Source organism: Branchiostoma floridae, chromosome 12 (genome assembly GCF_000003815.2).
Source record: "Branchiostoma floridae strain S238N-H82 chromosome 12, Bfl_VNyyK, whole genome shotgun sequence".
Classification (NCBI taxonomy): Eukaryota; Metazoa; Chordata; class Leptocardii; order Amphioxiformes; family Branchiostomatidae; genus Branchiostoma; species Branchiostoma floridae.
This window is the reverse complement of record NC_049990.1, coordinates 16,090,564-16,112,654: the sequence shown is the minus strand read 5'-3', so window position 1 is coordinate 16,112,654 and position 22,091 is coordinate 16,090,564. Positions and strand designations below refer to the sequence as shown.

At 41.5% G+C, this 22,091-nt stretch overlaps 1 protein-coding gene across 1 annotated transcript in view; it reads right to left on the bottom strand.

Annotated features, from left to right (window-relative positions):
- Window positions 1-18: 18 nt before the first annotated feature.
- The window catches only part of LOC118427055 (rootletin-like), a 23,706-nt gene continuing 1,633 nt past the window's right edge, over window positions 19-22,091 (bottom strand). The window contains exons 2-11 of the mRNA XM_035836693.1: window positions 21,368-21,514; window positions 12,878-13,064; window positions 12,203-12,273; window positions 5,822-5,991; window positions 4,654-4,803; window positions 3,900-4,035; window positions 2,929-3,084; window positions 2,131-2,325; window positions 1,410-1,510; window positions 19-798 (exon numbers count right to left, since the gene is read on the bottom strand). Coding sequence (XP_035692586.1) covers window positions 21-798; window positions 1,410-1,510; window positions 2,131-2,325; window positions 2,929-3,084; window positions 3,900-4,035; window positions 4,654-4,803; window positions 5,822-5,991; window positions 12,203-12,273; window positions 12,878-13,064; window positions 21,368-21,505 — 2,082 coding nt within the window. The 5' untranslated portion in view covers window positions 21,506-21,514 and the 3' untranslated portion in view covers window positions 19-20. The remainder of the gene's footprint in view (window positions 799-1,409; window positions 1,511-2,130; window positions 2,326-2,928; window positions 3,085-3,899; window positions 4,036-4,653; window positions 4,804-5,821; window positions 5,992-12,202; window positions 12,274-12,877; window positions 13,065-21,367; window positions 21,515-22,091) is intronic.

Below are 22,091 nucleotides of genomic sequence, written 5' to 3'. Positions count from 1 at the left end.
CTATTATTGTCCATTTCGTATCACCCATTGCCTTTCCTGTTTTGTATAGAAGAAACGTTTTTAGCACTAGAAGGTTTGGGCGTTCCACCATTCGATGCAGCCGTTGAGGGGCGGTTCTGTCCGTAACCGCTAGAGGTCGCTGTTGAAGTTTTCGACGCTAGTCTACTAGCCCCCTTTCCAGGTATAGTACTCGCTGACGCCGGCTTACTAAACATGTTCGTTCTTGGAGTGGAGCCTGCTGAAGCTGATTTTCCGTAAGGATTCCCTGTTGGAGTAACCGGTTTTGCTGCACCTATTCCGTTCAGTCCACTTGCGCCCCCTGGCGGACTTATAGAGGAGTGACCACTTTGAGTCGCCGTCGCCGGTCTTCCATATGGATTCGAACTGGTAGCTGCTGGTTTGGAAAATGAGTTACTGTGGCTCAGTTTGGGTTGTCCAGCAGATATGGGCGGTTTAGTGACACCATTCACTGCTTCTCCCGGTTGTCTGGGCGTAACTTTAGGTGAAGATTGCGGCGTATCTATATGGAATGTTTCATTGTGTTCCGAGAATCGTACAGACTTCTTGGCCGACGGGGACTTGCTTTTTTCATCCGTGGCGTCCACGGGTGAGCTTCCCTTCGTGAGCTCCGAACCAGTGTCCTTTGGTTGAAGCGGTGGTGAGTTGGGAGCGGCGTTGTGGCCATGAGCAGGAGCGGAGTGCGCCTGCCCGTGCGCATGCGTAGATTTGTGCGGGCCTGAGTGAGAGGCGTGCCAGTTGCTAGGCTTCAGCACGGACCTGTTAGTCTCCTGGTGAAATCTGCATAAAAACGTCATCGTTAAAACCCATGGGCTTACAATCAAAGACAATGTTATATTTACGTTACTTGTAGCAACACAAGCGAAACATCTATCTATCGACCTAATGTCTATTACTAAAAGAGTTCCTGTTACATTCCAAAATTCTAACCATGACTCAAAATTTCATTACAACCTCTAAACGGTTTACATCCTGATTTATCTCTTCCAAGCTTTTTAGTTCTCTGTAAATTTTGACCCTTTGTTATTGGGGTAGGGTATCGGACACGCACGCATATCAACTTTTGTTATACACATCATTTCATTTCCATTTTTTATCAGTATTGTTTACATCTTCCTTTTAATTTATTTTTGTTTTTCTCTCAGTTTAGTTATGTAACTGTCCTTGTACATATATATATGGTTTCGGTGTTGATATAAGTTTATAACTTGAGTGCGCCACCCCTACGTCTGTCTTTTCTGTCAAATTGAATATAAAAAAGAAATACAAAATAGAAATATAAATATAAAATAGAAATATAAAATAAAGGACTTGCGACCAAACTATGAGCAACACTATATAAATATTTCAATCAAATATTCGCGTGATAGAATGGGGCACGTTGTTCTTACTTGATTCCGCTGGCCTCGGTGAAGATCATTCTTGAATGGCTGTCGTGCCGCATGATAGATTTGTCCTTCTGCTTTTTGCACTCATTTCTGTAATACTCCACCTGTGACGGAAAACGGACAAGGAATCAGACACCAGCGCCTCCTGGCGAGATATGAATGGTTTGCATCCACTTGTGCGTTTTGCATGTCCTTTCATAATGTCATAATGTGCAATAAGTAAATGCGACCCTGTTGGTTATTAATCGCCAAGGCTAGGAGCTGCCCATGTACCACTGTGCAAAAAGATATACTCTCAAACACATCTGAAATTTGGTTACTCTCATGTATTTCTAAAAAAACTCAAGGCTTTTTGGTAACGCCTCTGGGCGGGGACATTTGTTCTATTAAATTTGAGGAGTATTCGGATATGGTGTTTTGAATCCTTGAAAAGGTATTTGTCTGAAATCTCTATTTCAATTTCATTATTACAAAAAGTCACAAGTTTTTTAATAAAGAAATGAAGATGTTTTCAAGAAAGCCTACGCTTGTTCACCTTTACCTGTGGGGTAACCTATATCCGTTGTACTTACAAAAGGTTATTAGGGATATCAAGTCGACGGACAGTGGTTTCAAATTGTAATAATTTCAAAATATACTGCAGTTTGAACACATTGTCCATTTGTACGGTTTTCAAATATAACGGATATAGGTTACCCCGCGGATAAAGGCGATCTAGCGTTACCTGCGCCGCCATTCTCTTGAGCCTGTCCTCCATCTCCGTCTTCTCCCGTGTAAGTGCCCGGATGATGTCGTCCTGCCGTTTGGTTTTCCTCTCGGCCTTCAGCAGTTCGCGGTGTTTGGCGTTCCCGGTCTGCCGGAACTTCTCCTTGTCCGCTTCCGACTCCTTCATCTGGGTCTCCAGTCGGCTCTGCTGGTCCTGTGGCAAAAGAAAAAAGGTTACTAATTTAAAAAAAGGCGAAATAAGGAGATAGATTGGGACACTAGCGCCCCCTTGCGAGAAGAAATGGGCTCCATTCCTCCGTAGATTCTCTCAGCTTTCTCTCAGCGACAACTGTACTCCGTTATACATCGCTATGCCGGTTGTTCTTATTCCTTTGTTTCCCTCTATGGGATCATCGAACGCTATCAAATTCATTATTTACGAAGGCCCACAACGACAACGGCCGTCGCCTACGCAAAACATTTTGTTGTTGTGGGCCTTCGCAGTTGCTTAACCCGCCTACAGATCGCTGTGCTAGATTTTGTGTACCCTTACTATCACCAAAGAATAGCCTCCACCAAGCCTTTCTACGAGGTACGGATCGTAGATTTCTGCAAATAACTGGATGAGAGTCAGTCTATGCTAAGGTAACCCCCTTCACCCAGGGACAAGCCCCCCTCCTCCTATGGGCGGTAGCAAAACTTCTCAGGCAAATCGTTTGCCCTATTAGCCTGCGTCATCGGTCTGGTAGAGACTAGTTACTCTGTGACGGAGGGTAGCCTCCGACGACAGAGTATTGTTTTTGGACTAGAGACTGACCAAAGAGTCCCGTAGTTTCCTCTCGGCCCGTTTGATCTGCTCGAACACGTCCTTCTCGCTGTGCTCGGTCTGCACGCCTCGGTCCGTGGCGTCACGAACCATCTCCTTAAACTTGGCCTCCAGCTTCGCCAGCTTCCGCCGAAGTTCGTTGTTAACCTGGAATAAAGGACAACATACTTGTGGGCCTTGGAAGTTACTGAACCCGCCAACAGATTGCTGTGCTAGATTTTGTGCCGTCTTACTATGTACCTCTTTTTATTACATCTGCGCGTAATATATACTCAATTCAATTCACTTTGGAGTACAGACAGTAGGTAACGATCTAAGTAATGGGGCTGATGTAACGTGCTAGAGGCACCTCCTCGAACGCAGGTCCCTTTTGCATCAATGCTCAAAAGACGAGGGCTCTACAAGTCTGTCGTTTTGAGCAGCTGCAGTTACAAGATTCAGAAACGAAGTGCAAAAGAACTAATATGCCACTGATCGGGTGTGACCCATATGCGGTCCCGTGGGACGCCTTGTTTCTACTGGGGTATTTCGGGGCACGGCCGGGTTGTTGTATATTTTTAGCTCGCAGTTAAAATCAACCTGGGACTCCGCCGACCAATCGACGCCTCGATCTATCCGAGAGAACACCGAGAGTTCTAACAATCCACCGGGACTTACTGTAAATGTTTTTAAGTTCGCGGGGATTTAATTTCGCGGTAGCGGGAAAAAGGACTTTTCGCGGTGGATTTAAGTTCGCGGTAACACCATAGACTGCAATCTAATATCATTATAGAAAAATATTCGCGGTGGTTTTAAATTCGCGGTGAAGTGGTCACCGCGAAAACCGCGAACATTAATCCACCGCGAACATTTCTGCATTTACAGTATTTATGGCTTCTCAGTCCGACCGGGGCCACACATCCCTCGGGCACCCATACAAACAGGATCGTAGCGTAAGCTTAAGGGAGATATGTATGACGAACCTTGCCGTTTTTCCTGGCCTTGAACTCGACGTTGTTCTGTTTGCGGCGCAGCGTGTCATATGTTTCCTTCAGCTGTTGGTACGTGTCCTTCAGCTCTCTCAGCTTCTCTACCGCGTCGTACTCCTTGGAACAAAACCTGGTAAAATAAAATGAACAGTTAGTCAACTGGCACCAACTGGCATATGTTGCCATTTTTACTAAATTATTTTTTTTCTTAGTAGGGCCCGTAAAATGTAAAAATAAAAAGGCAGATGGATTCTACCAACTGACACCCTTTACACTAAGTCCGCTCAATCTATGTCGAACCGGGAAGGTGGCTAGTATCGACTTCAAGCGCACCTTTGACCTACTTCTGACGTCATACATCCCGAGGATTGGAGCAGGAGAGAGGCTCAAATTCCTAATAAAGACCGATGGACAGGGTCGAAACTTCGGCACGTCATCCATCTTTTGTATTGGATAAATGTATAGAAGATTTTTTTTCATTTAGCTGTCACCACTGTTTCGGTGTTTTATTTGTCAGTGATGTACATAAAGTCGTTTACAATGTGCGCATCATATAGACACACTAAAGAACTTTGTTATTGATCTGTGAATAGTTTCATCAGGTTGGTACGTCACTGAATAAAGAGACTATTTTAACACAACCATTTCTTTATTCTCATTGACATTTCGGTGTCCGTCTTTCTTCATAGACTTGTACAGTGCCATTAGTCATTGAGAATACGCAGTGGAATATTAATATTGGTCTTACTTGTCCTTTTCCCGTCTGATGCCGTCTCGGTCCTCCTTTATCCGTCGGTTCTCGTCCATCAACCGCTGGATCTCCCGGTTCAGCAGGTCCCGCTGCCGCTGCAGTTCCAGGTTATCTCGCCTGAGGACCTCATTTTCACTGAAGACTGACCTGTAAGACAACAACAGTCGTGTGAGAACAAAACAAGACAAACTTTTGAATGATTTTTACACAAAAGAAGTCTTCAAAGCTGTCACAGAAGATCAAGATTGAGGTACACTCTCGGTATATTCAGCAAGGCGTTTAAGAAATTGAATAAGAGAAATGTGTCGTACGACGCGTTTTCTGCGACGTCGCGGTCACCGCCGCCAGACATCGTTACGTCGGACACCTTGAGTAGAGAGGTAATAAGTAGGTTCGCGGTTTGAATTGCGCATGCGTGAGGTCAAAGGTCAAGCGCTCTAACTTCAGGGGTGCCTAGTCATTAGGAACAATTTTACGAAATCCGTCCGAATTTTATGGAAAACGCACAAATCATTATGCAAAAACAGACGAATCTTATACTCTCCAAGCAGAGGTCGAGTCGCGGAGATATACTTAGTGGTCGGAGGAGGAGCGGCTCTGTATTTTTTTCGACTACTAGTATATCTCCGCGACTCGACCTCTGCTTGGAGAGTAGAATCTTATACAATAGGCACAAATTGCTGCTTTTCAAATAATGATTCGTGCGCATCCCATAAGATTAAAAGATTTTACATAGTTCTTCATGCGTTTTTAATAAGATCCACACGGACATCATAGAATTCGTGCCAATGTTTTGGCACCATCGAATTTGTGAACAGTTCTTTAAATTTTTATATCATGCTTAATACAATGTCCAGATGCGTTTCTTTGTGTCCCAGTGGCATTTCACAATACTTCACACTGCGTATAAGCAGTTCAAACTATTAAACAGCCTATACTATAAATGCAAAAACATTCGCCGTGGCTGAACAGCGAACTTAAAACCACCGTGAATATTCATAAATTGATAACAGTTTGCGACTACAGTACAGTGCTGTAAATAAATTCGCGGGATGGTGCTACCGTGAATTCCGAACCACTGCGAACACTTCATTTTCCCGCTGCCGCGAAATTAAATCCCCGCGAACTTAAATGCGTTTACAGTATGCAAAAACTGTCTGCTTACCTGCGTCCGCTAGAGGGAGTTGTTGAGCCGTCCTCAGCCTGCTCCAGGTACACCTCATCGATCGGGGTGATCTGGAGCGACGATGACGTACTTCCGGTCAAGTCGCTGAGATCTCGCGGGATTTGAATGGACTGGTACCTGCCGCTGGAGTCACTAGCAGTCGACGAGCGCTGCAGGGAAGGAACAAAAAACGTCTTAAAATCAATTGTTGAAATGATTCCCCTTTCAGGAGTAGAAACGTTGGTTGTCAGCTATTGTAAATTAGACCAGGGACAGACTCGTTCTCTCGCGAGATCTAGACAGCGCGAGACTGAACCTGATCTTCCTCTGAAAAGAGTATTGTCTTCTTTCGTATAAATTATGTGAATAATTTCGATTGCATATGTCTTTAATACACTACCAACTCACTGAACAACACGCATCATAAAACACATTGTATTGTAAACTGCCAAAAAATCACATTATAGCTATGACACAAACTATGCCATTTGACTGAGAATACTTTTTGGACAGACAGTGCGCGCTTCCGAATAGCAACGATAGTGTTCGCTATCTGAATGGCATGATTGCACATAATTTCACAGCCTAAACAATCCTTTTACCATTTACTATTGCCGATTCACAACATTACAACAACATTCTAAGAAGCAAACATAACAAACACCCCCCTCCCACCCCAGTGAAAAGAAAATACGGACAGGTGCATGGAAAACAAAAACAAGAACGATAAGAACCGCGCGTACACCCAGGCTTGGCCTGGACAAATACAGTCATAATTTTACACAATTATAGAAAACACATTATACATATATATATAGAGAGAGATAGATAGATATAGATAGATAGTTCACAGTAGATAACAAAGAAATATATGTAGATAACTCTTACATGTAGCAACGAGAAGCACTAGCTAGCCGACTACATGCCACAGGAATGTCACGAAGGGTGTTTGATATAGAAATGCACATACTGGACAGTAGGGGTCGTCATGTTTCTATTGTGCTGTGTTCTTGGATAACACTAAGGGTTTTACCGGACACAAAGGGAAAGAAAGGGGTCGTAATCCTTGTCTTAAGGCCACAGGTCAGTCCAGTTTTTACCGCGCTCAAGAAATGGGTCATCTACTGACAGGTTTCAATGACAACCCTCCACTAGATTTTACATTATCGCTCAGTGTATTTCACTGGACGAAAGTTTTTAACGTTTTCTGCGGTTTTGTTGTCTTTTCAAGGCCCACTATGTAATATTTCTTGCAGTTTTAAAAGGAAAACAGCCTCAGCTTGTCGATATCTTACAAAATAGACAAATTGAAGGTTATAATCATATCCTACTCTGAAATGAAAAGTACTAGTGTTGCGCGCATATTGCTAAAGATACTGGCCAGTATGTTGTCGCTTACAAACAGGAGAATCTACTTTCAGATGGTGTTCTTCACTTAGCAGACCTGTGAAGCTTTTTTCACACAGTTCATAAAGATCAGTAATAAGAAATGATGATAGTATGCTACAAAGATGTTGAATACACACGTGGAACATACACATGAATATTCTGTTCTCGAGAATGTTTTCAATTTTGGGACCGAAATCTCACATAGCGTATCTTTAAATCAAACGTTTACTTCGTGCTTCATATTCCTATAACAAAATCAAGGATCACACAAATCCAATTTCAGTCACACAACAGTCTCTCAGGGATAGTTCTCTAGTGGAAATAGGTCTTCCAGAATACTTGACTGGACTTTTCAGGAATTGGTACTTTTCCGTTATTAGAACTTATCAGGAATATAAGCATCTTTTGTCAGAGTTTATTAATGCATGACACAGTGACAATCTTTAAGCCATACCAACACACCAATACTACCTTTGGCATGAAGACACGTAATAAATTATTCATAAGCGTTGTGGCATTTTAAATTTGACAACGTTTAAGTATGTTGTCAATTTGTATCGTACATAACATGAATGCGTAAGCAGACATTATACCACGAATAAAGAACTCGTCTAATGTTACGTGTGTCTTTACAAAACCTCGTCACTGTAAAAGCTACCAGGATGAAAAGTTTGAGCCGTTGTCAAAGAAATCTTGAGCATGGCGGAATTAGAAATAATCTTTCACCAAGGCTTAGAAAATACAATGAGTTTCTTGTTACCCGACCCTAGCAAAAACCTGGCCTTTTTAAGTCTGGTGCTAGACACGGACATAGCTCACCCTTGTTTGTTTTTTGCCACATACCTACTGATTTTCAAAAGACTTTGACTGGAAAGTAATGACCAAACTTTTTTCATACTTGTTTTTTTTATAAAAGACCTCACACTATAAATCTATGACCCAAAATTCAAAGCTGGGCGTCTTACATCTGGGTGAGACCACGAACGTATTACTATCTATTGTATGTTATACAAAGGAGGTTTGATAAAACGTCCTTGGTTATACAGTATGTCGATTACATGAAGGTTAGAAATCGAGGTACACAATACATCATACATATTTAATCCAACAATTGATAAGGTGTATGACAAATCCAGACGTATCAAACAGAATCCGCTGTATTTCTTCTGTCAACCGTGAAACGTTATGATATGAATTAACAGCAAATTCTAATGGTGACGGCAGATTCTATCAAAATGCCACCACAATTATGAATATTTTATTAGTTGCTTTCCCAAAATAGGATCTAGCTTAAAGGTTATGCCTTAGCGATGTCATTTAGGTAAAGGCTCCCCCAACCCATCTCAATTTGCGTTGAATATTATGGGTAACGCGAGTTCAGCTTTATCCGCGGGTAACCTATTTCCGTTGCTTTTGCAAACTATCATATAATGGTAACCAGGAATAACAGGTCGGCGGACAGTTGTTCAAGTTGCAATATGACAAAATACTGCAGTTTGAAACCGCCGTCCGTTGACTCGATATCCCTGATCCTAAATACCCTCTTTGGACAAAAAAACGGATATAGGTAACCCTGCGGATAAAGGTGAACTAGCGCTTACGTAACATGGTACCTAAGTATAGTTTGCAATCATCTTATTGGATTTTTTATGTAATTCCATTCGTACGCTTAACAGTTTACTAATACTATAGTTTTAAGGCCTATGAAAAAAAAAAGATGTTTGGTTTCTGGATAGCTCACAGACCTTAGAAAAATGTTCAATCTGAAAAGCTCATTTCTATTGAAATCTGAGAGAATTGTGCACATACAGCGTATGATTAAAGTGCGACGCTGAAGATACCGGTGTCCTGGGGCGTTTTAGTGTTAGATAATTGTAAAACAGCTTTTTTGCCTAGATCAAGAAAATATAATCTTTATGTACCCACTCTATTTTTTCATAGCCGTAATCCTAAACACAGCATGTTTTTTCTCGGCCCAGCCACACGAACACGAATCAAGTAGGTGTGGTCCACGTAATGCGGGTATAAGAGCTCTGTACACAACAACCAGACGTAACACCAGGTATGTGCGGTGACCATTGTCTGTGACTCAACCGCACGATGTTGGTTCACACGTGTGTATAAACTCCGTGTTGAATCAGGCACAACCGCACACCTTTGGAGCAAATGATCTGTCAGTTCTGTAACCTGAACAAGGACGAAGATGAATCTCACTATTTATTTGATTGTAGTTTATATAGTAACAATAGAAGTATTCTTTTTAGCTATATTATAGGAAAGTTCCCTCGCTTTGAATCTTTGTCTAGTGTTGAAAAATTCCGTTTTCTTATGAGTTTTGATCAAACGACATTATAAAAACACATCTTAACCTACATTTTTAACATTACTAAGAAACCTTTTGTATCTATACGCCTGTACTTAGCCCGATAGGGCATGAATGTGCAATAAAGGTTGTTTCACTATTTAGGGGTAAGTCCCTACATTATCTTTGTGTTGGAATGAAAGTTTAGCAATTCTCTATATTGTTTCACTATATTCAAGTCCATATGAGGTCCGTATGGAAGTCTTAGCCTCTACCAGGCTCTACAGGTCGCTGGACGAAATAATCGAAATTGGACAAATCTTGACACATAAAATACCAGGAGTTAGCTGGCCGAGGAGTATGGTTTGCGACTAGACTATATTTGTCCGATTTCTATTATTTTTTCCAGCAACCTCTGGAGCCTGGTAAAGGCTACGAATTCCATACGGACCTCATACGGACTTGAATGGATACGCACGTGTGAACCCACCCTTAAAGATGAGGTCACACCTGCGTATATATTTAAGTCCGTATGAGGCGCGCATGGGAGTATTTACCTCCACCAGGCCCTACAGGTCGTTGGAAAAATTAATAGAAATTGGACAAACGTAAACAGGTAACATGTCAGACGAGTTAGCTGGGTCGCTAACCATACATCTCGGTCAGCTAACTCATCTGGCATGTTATGTATCTATATTTGTCCAATTTGTACGATTTTTCCCGCGACCTGTGGAGCCTGGTAGAGACTAAGAGCGTCATACACACCTCAAACGGACTTGAATATATACGCATGTGTGACCCCACCTAAAGCTGATTGGCACATGTATAGAATCTAAAGATAGAACATGAAAAGCCATAAAAAATTTCAGCGACGAAGCTTGCTTTCGAGACTACTTAAGGTTTTCTGATTTCAACCTCAACCAGCACCAACAATTAAGAAAAATGCAAAATAGACATGCATGCCTCATCAGAAGAAAAAAAACTTGCAACTTGTACAAACATACACGAAATAAAGATGTAGTTACTGTAGATGCATTTGATTTAGCGGTGGGGAGATTGGGGAGTGTGGTGGTTTTAGGTTCGCGATGGCGCTAAAGTCAAATACTTTACAGAAATGCAAACCCCGGTAGTCAGTCGGCAACCACCTACTAGCAACTGGGCAATGATACTACAGACAGAGCAGTCGCTTTTGCCAGTGCTGGTGTGATCAATTGATAGCTTTATTGCACAACAATTGTACGGGGTACAAAGTATGGCATCTACATCTGCATATCTAACTAAAACTGTCACTGTTCTAACCGTATCTACCCACTGGATACGTATCCTTGGTAAATACTAGCATGTATTCAATGTTCAAAGAACGGGTCTGTGTTTAGGTTTGCTTTTTAGGTATTCGTGCGATTTCACAATCACAGACTTTTTACATTACAGTAAAAAATGTAGTGCTTAGGCAAGGGGATAGGCGCCGTCAGAAGGCAGAATTGAAAGAAAGAATTAATCACCGCGAAGACCGCGAACATTTCTGCATTCACAGTTTTAGGGCACCCATATCTCCCCGTGCTTTCTTTGTCGTAGAAAAGGACAAGTTCATTTAGAACCGCTCAGTAAATACAACACTAACTTCTAATGTGATCATACCAAGATCGTCAAGGACCTATTCTTAGTTTTACACAAAGATATATTAGCGCTTAGTGCGATTATATCATCAATAAGAACTTATTCAACGTACCTCCGAATGCTGTAGACACTGCTTTTGAATCGTGTGGCGTTGGGTCGTATTTTATCCTCTTTTTTAATCGATAAATCAAAGGGGAGGTACACATACATTGTAAACTCGACATAGTATCGGCATTATTATTTTACAAAAGAATTCTTCAAAATGCTGGTTAACAACATATCAATCCATTGTCAAACGTTTGTGAAAATTGTGGCCTTGGCTCCAAAAAATCACAAGATTGTGAAATAAGACATTTGCCGTTTAGGTGGTTAAAGTTTCTCCCCTATTATTTGTATTCTCAGTGTGGGACAGGCCAAACAAGGGAGCGGTCACAAGTGCTCGTCTGTTGCTATGCGCGCCCTAGCGACATTGGCGCGCGCGACACTTGGAGTGCCTCTTGAAATCTCTGTTTGTCCTGTTTACGTGAACTTCGAACCAGTAGTCGGTACCTCCTAAATTTACGTACGCCTTCCTTCTAAATTTACGCCTGTCAAAATAACAAACAAGCTACCTGTCAGCGAGAAGCTTAAGCAATGTAAAAACAAGTCGCTAGGGGGCGCAAACCTACACCACTATTTCTCCGTTCACCAGTTGATTTGGCGTTGGGTTCTGCGGATGGATACAGAAGAAAAATGGGATCAAATGTGTTTTTATAGAGCAAATTTTTCTCGGAGTTTGAGCTAGTTGACACCCTGTTTTTGAATTGTTCTAAAGTGAATTAGGAATTCCTGGCGAGAAGACTTTGTTAAGATTGAAATTCTGGTTAGTAGCTTGATTTTGTCTATTTTAACGTGATTTTCTTTGATCAGCACTAGCTTTGATGACAATTATGTATATTGGGCAACAATTGCATCGGTGACAATACATGGCAATGGTGACAATGTATAGATAACAGTCTAATACTACACATATTCATTATATTATAACAATTTCATTTGATGTTTACCCAGAAAAACGCGGTTCTTTGACTTACCCTTCTAGCCGAGCTGTACTCTGTGTCTTCTAGGGAGTCGGTCGTGCGAACTTTCTCGTCTTCTGAACCTCCTGGAAAACGCCAGTCAAAAACATTTATCAGTTTGGTGGAACATTAAAAGAAAAGTTGTACTTGTGGGCCACCGTATTTTTGAATTTATAGGAAATTGAAGTAATCTTTAATTTGAAGAACAAGGAATATGCTTACGTTTCGATACCCATCAGAAATCATCCTCAGATTTTATATCTCGAGTGCTAAACTTCTTGCCGCTATTGCCAGAAACAAGCATTTGAGAGCCATTACTTGTTGTCCAATAAAAAGTTCTGATACCCAAGCCAGTCTCTGTCTGATGAAAGGTTGGGTAGGTAGAAAGACTCATTGGTAACTGTATCATGGAGGCTATTATATGCAAAATATGGGTCAAATATGTTTGTTCTTGTCATGTTATGTGACATTTAGATATCTACGGTGGCCAGCAAGGACAACTTCTGTCAAGAACTAAGGCCATTTTGCGCGCTGAAAAAAAATGTCGTAAAATCATGCTGCCTCTCCGTACATTGCGAAATTTTCCTGAGAGCTGCTCAGGAAATGATTGTCGAAACTTGTACTTTTGGGCCACCGTAAGTGTAAATTTGCATACGACGTATGAATTTACATATGGTGTGTGTCCCTTACCGTGTGAGTCCACCCCGTTGGTCAGGCTGCCAGACGACCCCGCCGGAGACTCCGCCCTCAGCACGCCCTCCAGTCGACTCTGATTGGTCCGTACCAGGGCGTCACAGAACGTGTGGAAGGCGTTCGGTCCCGCCTCCAACAAGGCCTGGAGAAACGCCTCATTCTGACGCTGGCGGGAGGCGGCGCCCTGTTGGGATTTTAAAAAAATATAACGGTCATTATTCACCCATACCCTATACGTTTCATTGACGTCATAATAATCATAACTTGAATCCTCTGGAGACGATAGTCAGGGGTGCCTAAGCATTTGCACGAATCCTATGAGATTCGTACGAACATTATGTGATAAGTACGAATCACTATGCGAAAACGCACAAACCTTATGAAAATCACACGACTCTCTATGTGAAAACGTACGAACCTTATATAAATCGCAAGAATCACTATGTGACACACACGAAACTTATGCGATTTGCAGGAACCTTATGCGAATGACTTGATGTCATGGGACCCGGCGGCGGTTGGCCAGTTTCACATAAGGTTCGTGCATGTGTGTCACATAGTGATTCGCATGATTCACATAGATTTCGCACGTTTTCGCATAGTGATTTCGTGTGATTTTCATAAGGTTCGTGCGTTTTCGTATAGTGATTCGTGCGTAACACATAATGTTCGTACGAATCTCATTGGGTTCGTGCAAATGATAGGCACTCCTAATGTTTGCGTATTAAGCAATGGCATCTTCATGTATTTTACGGACGAACACTGTAATCAAACATGGCGCAGATGACGTCAAATGAAAAGCCTGTATTGTGTTAAGGAATCCAGAAGAATCCAAGGCGAGGTTGAAATTCAAGTCTCTCCTGGGATAAGATGGTCGGCACACGCAATGACATAGACCAGTTAACCCATAACCACGTAGAGATATAAGATTTTAAAAAATGCAAACATGCAGCTGCTCTCTCATTGGCCATACTGCTTATTGCTTTACTCATTGCTTTACTCTCATTGGTTGAACTGCTAATTGTGATGGACAGTCAGGATCGGTCTTTTTCACACCGGGAGTTTATATGGAAAAACCCATCAAATTCGCAACCAGTTAAGCGTGAAAAATGATACCCCAAAAGTACCAAACACACCTGTGTCACTATAAAACACACCTGTGTCACTACTACCTGGCCACCTACTGTGAAACATGCAGCCATTACCTGTCTACTTTCACTGGACATTCAGTCACAAACGGTCACACCTGCTTGAACAACAATGCCCACTCCCGTCCATTGTTCTCTGATACTGTCGCCATTGTATGAATCTTTCCACGGCTTCTTGGTTTACTTAATAACTTTATCGATGACCATTTATCAACAGTGTGGGTTATTTGACAAACCAACTGTAACTGAATTATCTAACGTTACTAGATAAGTTTTAGGTAAGATTGGCAATGTGTAAACTTAGAATTAGCGCCCACCCCCTTGAAATTAAAAAAGGGCGGCACAAAAAAGCTACCTGTTGTCGAAAAAAACTGTAACCATTGTGTTAAAAAACCGGTGGAAAACGACATAACGTTACATTTTATTTCTAACTGCCTCTCTAACGACCAGGAAAGAAAAGAGCTAGTCAAAGAGGCCTGCAAAACCAACAAAAATGTCCAAACGTTTACTAACGATAACAAAACTATAACCCTGTTAACGTCACATAACCCACTAAAAAAGTGAGACACTTCGTCATCCAGTGCTTCCAGAAAAGAAGTCAAACCCCAAATGTTTAAATCGTTGCTCTCAGCAGTTCAATGTATTGCTAGAATAGTCACTTGTTTCCACTTGCCACGATTGCTACCCATTACAAGAAGCAAGAAGAAACCAAACCTAGATCCTATAGAATCAATAGCCCTACTGTGAAGTCGCTACCATTTGAGCTACATGGACATCCATCAAATCCTTCAACGGAACGTATGGACGCCCTTTTTGTACGCCGCTCTGTTTGTTGTGTATACATAGACGTGAATGTTACGTTTGTTGTACGAAGAACGGATACAAATGAAGGGAAGGAAATGAAATTATTACTTCGTGTGAGAATTCGAAGCTTACTGTTTCCTTTTCGTCACAAGTCTTGATTATTTATACAGTAGGCTGCGCTCCTCTTTTCTCAGGTACTTGTTTGGTATACGTACGTGAATGTTCCGTTTGCTGTTCGAAGCAGGGGTACAAATGAACGGGGAATTGAAATGGCGTCCCACTTTGTTTTAACTTGTTTCCGTCGCCAGGTTCCCTTGATAGAATGCTAGACTATACCCCTCTCTCTCTCTCTCTCTCTCTCTCTCTCTCTCTCTCTCTCTCTCTCTCTCTCTCTCTCTCTCTCTCTCTCTCTCTCTCTCTCTCTCTCTCTCTCTCTCTCTCTCTCTCTCTCTCTCTCTCTCTCTCTCTCTCTCTCTCCGTGCTCGGTATCCCGACTTTAAAGTTCCGTTTGTTATAAAAAAATGGATACAAATTGATGAAATTTTGATATCTTACCTTGCAAGAGTGCGAACAGTTTGTGTGAATACCCTTCCGTATGTCGCGCTGGGTCTGAGTATAACAACACTACACGGCTAAAATGCCACCACCCATTAACGACTCGATCACAAGGTTCCGTTTGATGACTTAAGAAGTCTTGAAGTGTTTCTAATCTTGGCACAGTTCAACTTGGCGGGGAGTTAAGAAAACTCACGGATATCAATCATTGGACGGGCTGATTCAACTGGCAAAATAAAGGGCCCACTTCAAAATGCCAATGTTTTTTTCTTCGTAAAGATCATTTTGTTTGTCCAGTTTCATCTGCGTAAAATATAAGTTAGGTAGATAACGGCAGTCCAAAAGCCTTTTTAAGGCCGTAGTACCAGTGGGTTGTTATCTAATGTGTTTTTGGCTCAATATTGGAAGTCGAAGCCTCTTCTTTCACCGCCTTTTAAATCCCCAACCGAAATCAGGTACCCATTTTTACACCTGGGTGGAGTAGGGAAAGTCGTGTAAAGTACCCTTCTCAAAGCAAAAAGGCACAATATTACTTGTCAGGGGTCTCAAAAGCAGGGCCTGGGTTCTGGGGCAAACACCTTTAACTGTATTCGTAGTATAACAATATGTACCTTAGTTTACAATGGATTGAATAAGATATTCTGTCAAATTTCTACCTACATCGTCTGGTTTTTTAAGCAAGTATGTACTTTAAGTGGTGAGATGTTCAAACAAGGCACATTATTTTGAAGGAAAAGTTTGATTTTTTTCGGTCGTCAAAACAAGTAACGTCCTTGGTCAAAAGAATCAAGTGCAAGTCATTGCACGAGACTTCATGCTGACAACGACACGGTTAAGCCTCCTTAACGTATGAAAACCTGCTTATGAATTTTAGCCATATTTCACTCGAAAACACCTTTGAAAGATCATAAAACTTTCTCTAACACACAAGCTTAATCACAAAACAAATATTCTACTGCTAAAAACGTGAATTTTTACTAAAATAAACGAAAAACGGACAAACACTTACCAGCTAAACTGGTACTTACCGGAGCGGAACGCGGAGTGATACGAACAAAGGCGTTTTGTAGTGCGGAGGGATCTCTAACATAATATGTTTAGCTGGTAACCCCCTAGGCTCGGATGTTATTGTGTCGGTAACGTAAATAACGTTAGGAGCTTCAGTTGAAGTGCTCTCACCCCTGACCGCGTGCCGACCTGCACTTCGACCATGATTCTTTGTCATTACCACAAACCGGATTTACTGTCGTAAAATAACTGTAATGATCATGTGCCAAATTGCCTGCTAAGCTTAGGCTAAGACTTCGTTTACCCTACAGATGCAATAATATGCATAACTTTGACGTCTGTGTTATAGGCTAGGACCTTTTTTGTCACCATCTAAACTTTCACCAACTGAAAAGTACTTGTGCGGCCCTTAAGTCTCTTAAGGTCAGTACTAAAAAAGTCCTTCTACCCACTCAGTTGCTACTCTTAACACTGTGCGAAAGGGTGTGATTTCCGGACAAAGTCGGAGTTGACATATTTTTGGACATGCTAAATATTCGGACTGTGTCCGGGCACGATGTTCAATATTTCCCATATCTGGAAATATCATGAGTCAGGAATTGTCTTGTTATGTATCCGGACAAATGAGACTTTCCTGCTTTTCAAGATACGCGCCATTGACGTTTCTTGCCTCCGAATACGTGATATGTTTTACATTCTTTACATATCCAAGGTCCATATATTTCGATAAGGAATACCCGGACAAATTAGGAGTTTGCACGAAGCATGATGTGCATTATTTCTGGGCCATTGTCAGATGACATTTTCAATTCATTATGTCTCAGAATATCATGAAATGTTTCAGCACATGCCCGGACGGATAGAATTTCCCGTTCTTCCGAATACGTGTCAGGGACGTTTCATGTTTTCGAATTCATACTATTTTCTTTTCTTTCCATTTACGAGACATATCCGCGACAGATATTCCATGGATTAGTTTTAGGACAGATTCGAAGTTAGCATATTCTGACCGTTACCAATAAAGGTATTCTATACGTGAATTGTGAATCGGTGATTGTTTTATTGCGCATCTGAACAAATAAGACTGCATTTTTTGCCGAAATTTTCGCTCCTTCCGAATTCATATTCCGTTCCATTTACGACAGATGTCCAAAACAGAAACATTCCAGAGATCAGTTTTCGGACAACTTAATGGTTAACAAATTACTTTTCTTGTCATACATGAATCTGAGATTGTTTTGTTGGGTATCCTTAAAAAGGTTTCCTATCTTGTCAAATACACGTCTACAACGTGTATGCCCGATGTCAATGTATGTTTACTCTTTAATTTTCTGGTAATTGAAGCTTAAGCTTCCATATACATGTGCAAATATACTGACATCGACATTTACAATCAAATGACACAAAAAGCAATCTTTGCGATGGTAACAATTATGAGTCAAGTATTATTGTTTCTTTGCATATCCGGACAATATCTTGAACAAAGTTCAGTCAAAACACTCCACCCCAGCGGTGCAGTTTGGGATAGGTCCATATCCGGACAATATCATGAATAAAGTTCAGTCAAAACACTCCACCCCAGCGGTGCAGTTTGGGATAGGTCCATATCCGGACAATATCTTGAACAAAGTTCAGTCAAAACACTCCACCCCAGCGGTGCAGTTTGGGATAGGTCCATATCCGGACAATATCTTGAAAAAGTTCAGTCAAAACACTCCACACCAGCGGTGCAGTTTGGGATAGGTCCATATCCGGACAATATCATGACAAAAAGTCACTCATGATATTGAATACCAGCGTTGCTGTGTGGGAATGGCCCATATCCGGACAATATCACGAGGCAACTTTACTCGTAAAGCGGTTATGCAAGCTGTGCAAAGTGCCGAGCAGACCAGTACGTTGGCATGTCAACGGTGCGCCTAATGGGGCAGTCGTTGCAGATAACAGCCTACACCGTGCCACAGCGTTTGCTGCTGTGTACAACTTTGAAACTGGTAAGTACATGATGCATTTATTCACAAAAATAATGCACAATGCCATGTGTTTCCGTGAAACAGGCATGATGGATGACACTAACTTGCTTGGAACCATCTGGAGGAGTCCTTAGGTAACAAGACTATATTAGGAAGTCACATGACTTGACTAGACCAATAGTAGACCAGCTGGTGACAGCAGTTAGGTTTGAAACTAGATTTGAATCTCAGTTGTCGCTGCCGCTAGCCGCTACCGGACCAAGAAGTGAGTAGTGTAGCTCTCTAGTACATAGATTGTATATACATAGCAGTTACCGTTCTTAGTTCCGTATATGTCTGTCAGCAATGTCTGTTATCCCTTCCTAGTGTTTTGTGTATTTAATAATTAGTAGTGTGATCTCTTTGTAAAGATTGTTGTATGATAGATCACTTCTCTTTCAGCTGGAACCCCCGCGTGTCATCCCCGGCTTGTTTACAAACTGCCCGTTCCATAGTTAGTTAAATTCTCATATTATTTTGTGCTGTATGTGCCGTAACGGCTGCTTCTAAACTTTCCTGTCCTGTTGTTTTGGCTGGCTAAATCTTTAATAGAACCAAGGAGAAACTGTAATCTCCTCACTAGGACCAATGTGATTGTGTGCATATAAAATTCCATTCGTTCTCTGGGGGTCCTTATCTGTGCCATCTGTGTGGCCCGCGCCCTGTGATGATAGCCGACCCCAGATTCCTGCCTTTGTCCCCGTCTTGTCCTGCTGTGATTTTTATGGCCGTGTTGTTTGAATAATTTTACATGTACCGTTCATGGGTTCGGGGCAGTTACTAGCCGTTTTTTTTTCCATTCCAGCCGCTGAGCCTCTGTTTCCCAATCGCCTGTCCTGCCATGCCGACGACCGAGGCCTACCTCCTGGTAACACTTACGACAGTCTGTGCCTGGTGCCGTTGTATCCTGTTTCTACTCTGAAGACGGACGGTGCCTGGACTATGCAATGGAGCGGACTGTCCTCGAGACGTGCCGTCGATATTGCGGGGTCTTGCCAGAGCATCTTCCGTCGCCAATGGTCGTCCACTACCACAAAGACGCAGAAGAGGGCGCCCGGACGATGATTCCACAGTCAACACGATACGGACTTATAGAGGACTTGAAAATGGACTGTCGTACTGATTTCGTAATGACATTTTTATCCTACGAATATTGATTGTATGGTTTATAACGTTAGACTTGTGTCGGATACTGTACATTTGATATTGTACATTTAAACTGATCAGTTTTGTTATGATGTTATTGACTTGGGCTTGATATTATTGGATCTGACAGTGAACTGTTTAACTTTGGCTTCATTCGAGCTTCACTTTTTGTGAAGACCAATGAGGTTGTAGTGAGCTAAAACTTCCTTGGTAAGACTAAGAGACAAATGCATATTGAGTTGCCCCTTGACGTTAACATGATCTGTTCCTCCACATAATGTATTTGTTGTGATACTTGTGTCATCTGATTTATACAGGAAAGTCTTTGAAAAGCTTTCACAAAATGTAGCCTTACCGAGTTAGCATTTTCGGGGTTAAAACGGACAGGAAACGTTAAATATTAGGTATTTAGCATGATCGTAAAGTTACTGGATATTCTGAAATAATGTGTTGTATTGTTCCTATGATGTTTCAGTATATCTTAAGTTTATGCAACCTTTCCGGGGCGTAATAGCCCCGAACGCGCTCAGAAAATATGAAATATTCGGAACGTGTTTTGTCTCCAAAGAGTCCTAGAACGTTCCATTACTTGAAATCCGGATATGCGACATGATTATATGGTCCCATTCTTGACTCCTGAAATTATCCGGATTAATACGAAATATTCGGAACGTGATTTGTATCCAAAGAGTCCGAACACGTTCCATTACGGGAAATCCGGATATGAGACGTAATTATTTGGTCCCGTTCCGGACTTCTGAAATTATCCGGATATATACGAAATGTTCGGAACGTGGTTTGTCTCCAAAGAGTCCGAAAACGTTCCATTACTGGAATTCCGGATATGAGGCAGGAATTAAATGGTCCCGTTCCGGACTCCTGAAATTTTCCGAAAACGCAGGGGAGTCATGTCAGATTTCGTCCGGATATTGTCCGGATATATCCAGAAACGGTCCCGATCCGGATGTATACAAACATAGAAACGTCCGGAAATGACACCCTTTCGCACAGTGTAAGTTTAACCTAGTTCGTAAATATTAGCTTACTCAAATATCATGTGGCTATGTTTTAGTATAAGTGGTTCGGATCAAGGCCACCTTACTTCACGAACCACTTAATGTTTCGCTCTGTGATTGGTCGTTATACGTAATGATTAGCCAATCAGGATATTGATTACAAAGCAACATTTCAGTTCCTCATTTATTGTTGGTCTGTAACAAAACGAAGACCCCTCCTACTTGTGTTGCTGCGAACATTATGATTTAGATAAGTGGAACCCATTCCGAAATATGTAGGAATTTGGCTTATATGGTACAGCAATGTATGAAAAGACATAATAATGAAAAGACTTCATTCAATAAGAAAACAAAAAGAGTGGATTCAACGAATTGTCGACTTCTGTATGATATTGAATGAATACCGTACCTCAATTGCACATTTATGCTTTAACAAGTCAAGTATATTTATGTGAATGTGATAACTTTTTAAAAAGCAGGAGAGCAACTACAGGGATACAAAAACATGTATAAGAATGTGGCATCTTCCTACATCTACAATGACAAGTCTACCAAAGAAAGTTATAGCTTTTTCACCATAAAGCTAGTTTACCTTTATCGGCGGGGTAACCTATATCCGTTGTTTTGCAAAACAAGACATTTAGGCACATCAAGTCGACTGGTGGTAGTTTTACACTCCAATGTACTGAAAATATTGCAATATCTCGAAATACCCTAAAAAGTAAAGTTTTAAAAAGCAGCGGATATAAGTTACCAAACAGATAAAGGTGAACTAGCTTTATATGCTAATTTCCTGACCTCTATGTTTTTGAGAGCCCGTTTGGTCAGCAGCTCGTGTCCCTTCAGCTCCTGAAGCACCTTGGTCAGCTCCAGCTCCGCTACCAGCAGCACACGGTGCTTCTGCACTACCTCCGCAAGTCGCTGGGCGTCCTTCATGTCCGCTGACTGCGTGGAGTATACTTACAATCCACAGTTTGACTTCAGAATGCGCATGGCATCTTTTTACAATACATGATGTAGTAGGAAATTTCAAGTACTTACTGGAGAGTCCAAAAATGAATCATGAATAGGTTGAATTGACCATACGACAATTGTTGGAGTAAGAGGTGAAATCAACGTGCAATTTCATGACTATATGCAAGACGGCGCTACTATAACGCATTTGTTACAAAGTGCAATTTCAAGATATCTAAATAAATCTGGAATCATTCTATTCATGTCCTCTAGAAAATATAAGTTGGGACATATATATACCGCGGGGTAACCTATATCCGTTGTTTTTGGAAACATGGTATTTATTATATATGATAGGGATGTCAAGTCGACGGACGGTGGTCTGAAATTGCAATGTTTCAAAAAAAATACTGAAGATCGAAACCACCGTCCGTCAGCTTGATATCCCTATGTACTTGCTACCCCGTTTTTTAAATCAACGGATATAGGTTAACCCGAAGATATACGCGAACTAGCGTTATGTAGAGGTGGAAATTGCCAGCCCGTTCCTTGTTCGAATCCTGAGACA